We start from the raw sequence: 5,000 nt of genomic DNA on the forward strand, positions 1-5,000 counted from the left end.
GTGGCTTGATATGGGCGTCGCAATAAATGGCCGTAGGATTTTTTGGCCTAAATTTGGTTTTGTCTGCTTTCAGAAGAAGTAATTCCATGCCCTACTGGGTAGCGCTGGTATGTTGGATATCCGGTAGAGTGGAGGAACTGTGTGTTTTATACATTTGACAGTAAATATGTATTAACGGTCCATAGGACTAAATATCCTCTTGACCTAGTATCTGGTTCCTCAGTTGAAATGCAACGCGTTAATTGTGATATATTAATATAAATTTGACTCTGTTGGTTCAATGCAATTTCTTTCTTTCATTTTTCTCTCTCACGAAGTGGCCAAAATAACAATCTTTTCACCTGTTCCATTACGTTGTTGCAAATCGGTCGCTTTATTCGACTGAAATTAGGCACTTCAGTTGTTGCAAAGATAAAATCCTAATCAGTACCATAAACGAGGCTTGAAAGTGATCCAATGAGAACTCAAGTAATATTCACCTTTAATCAATCTCCACAATGAAGTGATCATTTCTGACGCCGAGCCAGGCCGCCCCAGCGCTTCCAGAACATTCCTCTTCAGCCGCAGTTCCTTGGGCCGCGTCCGAATCCTCACACGAAGTCCCTCGAAGGCGAAAGCGTGCGTCAGCGTCATCAGGGAGTCATCTTGGTCCTGACAGTGAGGAACATCAGCCCATTTCGCCGGAAAATTAGACTGCACACGATGACATCCCACTCTTTTATGGCTCGAAGCCTGGCGTGAGTCATGCCTATAAAGCAAATTATTTTTTTTATTAGAATGAGAGTACAGCCGAAATTCCAATTAAACGGACGAAGGCTTAATCACTTTATCTTCCGAGATTCATTCAACAAAATTAAATGGTTCAGCCCTTCTGTTTCTTCCTCGTCATCGTCTCTTCTATTTTTCTCTATTTCATTTCTGTTATCTTCTTAATTTTGTGTTTTATTTCTTAGTTTCTCTGCATTTCTCTGTTTTTCTATTTTCTTTCTTTTTTCTCTTTCCTTCTCCTCGCCTTTCTCTTCTCTTCCCTTTTTCCTTCTCTTTCTCCTTCTCCTTTTCCTTTTCCTTTTCCTCTTGCTTTTCCTCCTCCTTCTCCTCCTTCTCCTTCTCCTTCTCCTTCTCCTTCTCCTCCTTCTCCTCCTTCTCCTCCTTCTCCTCCCCCTCCAACCTCCTCTTCCTCGCCATCTTACTCGCCATCTGTGATCATTTACGCCAGTTAGTGGAATCACAAATAAAATTCAAAATAAAATCCAGCCTTGCAGTGATCCTTTGAGCAATCGCCGCCGTTCTGTTTACCGTGATACCCGCGGGGAAAATTTCTGAAAGAAATTGAACTTTTCTCACTTGAGTTGAACAATTTGGACAGAGCGAGACGCGACATTTTTCCAATATCTTCGACACAAAGATACATGTATGAAGATGTTAATAAGTGATGTACATATTACGAGAGACAAGCGAATGTGTGTGTGTGTGTGTGTGTGTGTGTGTGTGTGTGTGTGTGTGTGTGTGTGTGTGTGTGTGTGTGTGTGTGTGTGTTTGTGTGTTTGCGTGCGTGCGTGGGGACATCTGAGTGTGTCAACATGTGTGCCTGCTCTCTTTGCGTCTTACACTCATACAATCTGGGGCTGCATTCATATCCGTACCTCTGTGTGTGTGTATGCATACTATTTATCGCCTTTTGCTCTATTTACGATAACTCGGAGAGCATAGAATGATAAGATTGCTGGCCAATGAATCATCAACGCGAGTGATTTGTGTGACTCCGGACTGATGGCTTCGTGACACGCGCGCTGGCCGCCGCGAGGGGCGGGAGGGGAGGAGGGAGGAGGGGAGAGGAGATAGAAGGGAGAGGAGGGGGAAGGAAGGGTAGAGGGGATAGGAGGAAGGGGACAGGGAGGGGGATACGAAGTATAGGAGGGAGGGAGATGGGGGGGAAGGAGGGGGTGAGGGGATAGTAGGGAGCAGGGAGGGGAAGGAGGGAGAGGAGGAGGAAGGAGGGGGAGAGGGGAGAGGAGGAAGGATGGAGAAGGGTCGAATAGGGGAGAAAAGGAGAAAAAAGAATGGGGTATGAAAAACCGTGGGAGAAAAAAAAGAAAGAAAAAGGAGGAGAATCACTTAGTTTAGCTTCATCGCAAAAAATCTGCCTTTCCCTCCGAACGCCCCCACGCCCGCGCCAGGAGACTGTGCCCCCCCCACGCCCCCACGCCCGCGCCAGGAGACTGTCCCCCCCCACGCCCCCACGCCCGCGCCAGGAGACTGTGCCCCCCCCCCCACGGCAGTCCCAAGGGAAGGAGCCCCCCCCCCCCCGCCGCATTGCCCGGTCGTTGCATCCAGTGTCCATGGCCATACTCCGGTCGCGCCGCCCATCTCATAAACAATATCATTTGCAATCATTCACTTGCAATGTCAAGATATATATTCATACCTCATTTGCAACACTCACATATCATGTATGATGCCCATAAACAATGATAAAATAATATCCGACTTTAAATTACATTTGAAATATGTTGACATGTTGGCCGTGCCGCTGCAAGTTCGCGGGCGCGGCCTGACTGCGGCTGCGGGACGCGCGCCCATCACTCTCGCCACAACCTGACTTTATTCGGGCGTAAATGAGGCGAAATGGGCGCGGGGGCGGCGCTCCGGCCCTCGCTGAGCTACTTCTGCTAACGAAGGGTTGGCGCAGCCCTCCTGATCGGTGGCTGTCTTTACTGGGGCGAGGATTGGCATTACCGCCGCTGCTGCTGCGTTTGTTGCCTTTAATGAGTTACCTTGACCCGTCGTTCTCTCTCTCTCTCTCTCTCTCTCTCTCTCTCTCTCTCTCTCTCTCTCTCTCTCTCTCTCTCTCTCTCTCTCTCTCTCTCCTCTCTCTCTCTCTCTCTCTCCTCTCTCGTCTCCTCTCTCCTCTCTCTTCTCTCTTCCTCTCTCTCTCTCTCTCTCTCCTCTCTCTTCTCTCCTCTCCTCCTCTTCTCTCTCTCTCTCTCTCTCTTTCCCCTCCTCCTCTCCCTCCCTCATCTTCTCCTCTTTCTCTCTCCCCTTTTTCTCTTTTTCTTTTCTCTCTCTCTCTCTCTCTCTCTCTCTCTCTCTCTCTCTCTCTTCCTCTTTCTCTCTCTCTTCTCTCTCTCTCTCTCTCTCTCTCTCTCTCTCTCTCTCTCTCTCTCTCTCCATCTATCTATCTCTCTATCCATCTTTTTACTATTCCATACTTTTTACTATTTACTACTCTCTCTCTCTCCTCTCTTTCTCTTTCTCTTTCTCTCTTTCTCTCTCTCTCCCTCCCTCTCTCTCTCTCTCTCTCTCTCTCTCTCTCTCTCTCCTCTCTCTCTTCTCTCTCTCTCTCTTTCCTCTTCTTTCTCCTCTTCTCTCTTTCTCTTTCTCTTTCTCTCTCTCTCTCTCTCTCTCTCTCTCTCTCTCTCTCTCTCCTCTCTCTCTCTCTCTCTCTCTCTCTCTCTCTCTTTGTCTGTCTGAGTGCAGAGCAAGTGCTCAGCCTGAGGCGCGGCCGAGAGGGTTCCGCGTGACCTCTGCTGACCCGGCCTCGTTCGGATGCTGGCGAAGGGCTGTGGGGTTTTCTCCGCGGTGAAAAATTGCTCATATGCCTGAATTGTGATAAATGATGAATGTAAGATTCGCCGGTTAAACTGGTCGGGATACATCGCTACGGTTTACAGTCATTTTCCCTGTCGCCTTCTGTCAGTCTCATCCTGAGGTGACTGGACTTCTTCGGTTCTTCTTACTCTTTGTATGATTTAAGTACTGGAAGGAAAAGCGTATTATAATGTGTGCTGAACGTGCCATTGTGTGTGAGAGAGAGGGGGGGGGAGAAGAGAGAGAGAGGGGGAGGAGAGAGAGGGGGGGGAGAGGAGAAGAGAGAGAGAGAGAGAGAGAAGAGAGAGAGAGAGAGAGAGAGAGAGAGAGAGAGAGAGAGAAAGAGAGAGAAAGAGAGAGAGAGAAAGAGATAGAGGAGAGAGAGAGGGAGAGAGATAGGAGAAAGAGAGAGAGGAGAGAGAGGTGAGAGAGAGAGATGAGAGAGAGAAAGAGAGGAGAAAGAGAGAGGAGAGAGAGATAGGGGAGAGAGAGAGAGAGAGGGGGGGGGGAAAGAATTATACCTCCATATCCATATCTCTTTTTTTCTTCTTGTTATGGCAGAACATTCCTTCTCTCGCCTCTACAGATCTCCTGTAATGCTCGGCCTCCGACTTCGAAGCTCCGGCGAGCATGGATGACGAGGAGGACATCCACGTGTGCCTCCGGTGCCGCGACACCATCATCGGCCTCGCCAGCTACGTGGCTCACCGGCGGGCGGGATGCAGCGCCGCCAGAGAGGGGCAGAAGGAGGAGCGGCTGGCGGAGGGCTCGGAAACGAAGTCGAGGGCCGAGATACAGGCAAATGAAGCTGAAAGAGAAGTTAGCGCTTCTGAAGCCTCAGGAGAGTTCACTGTCCAACCTCGGCCGGGAGAGGGACCCCCAAACATGACACAAGAGACGTTCTCTGACAATGTACGAAGTCACAGCAGTGGCCCTCGAGATGAGACAGCCTCAGCAACTGTCGACCTGAACTACGTCTCCGGAACCCCACAGTCAGTTCATGGGCCGCAGAGAGACAGACAAGAGGTTAGTCATATTCAGGATTCGTATGCGGTGATGGAGGATTACGCCAACGCCTTGCCGCGGTCACACTCAGAGCCGGAGATCCGCAGCGACCACGCCCATCTCAAAACCAAGCCGCACGATTCCATGTCCCTGAGTCGAAGGCAGACTCCGTCTCAGGCTCCGTTCACGGGCTACAGTGATCCCCTCCTGCCTCATGGACAAGAGTCATCCAACATGACGCTTTTCAGGCATTTTGACAGTTTCAGCGATCATGCCAAGATCCAGCACGAGGGGGAGCCTGAGTCGCATAGTGTACCCATGTCGTTATTCAAGGTGCCCTCCTCATCGTACGATTTAGAGAGTCAGAATTTCGAATCTCGCTACTCCGATTTCTACGGGCTTCAGCC

General features: G+C 49.8%; 1 protein-coding gene across 3 annotated transcripts in view; it reads left to right on the forward strand.

The window, feature by feature from the left end:
* Positions 1 to 5,000, forward strand: part of LOC119574330 (zinc finger protein 423-like) — a 37,716-nt gene that overhangs the window by 15,277 nt on the left and 17,439 nt on the right. For all 3 annotated transcript variants that reach the window (XM_037921523.1, XM_037921525.1, XM_037921526.1), the window contains exon 2: positions 4,175 to 5,000. This exon is cut by the window's right edge and continues 2,053 nt beyond it. In XM_037921523.1, coding sequence (XP_037777451.1) covers positions 4,219 to 5,000 — 782 coding nt within the window. In that variant the 5' untranslated portion in view covers positions 4,175 to 4,218. The remainder of the gene's footprint in view (positions 1 to 4,174) is intronic.

The sequence above is a fragment of the Penaeus monodon genome, chromosome 6 (assembly GCF_015228065.2).
Source record: "Penaeus monodon isolate SGIC_2016 chromosome 6, NSTDA_Pmon_1, whole genome shotgun sequence".
Classification (NCBI taxonomy): domain Eukaryota; kingdom Metazoa; phylum Arthropoda; class Malacostraca; order Decapoda; family Penaeidae; genus Penaeus; species Penaeus monodon.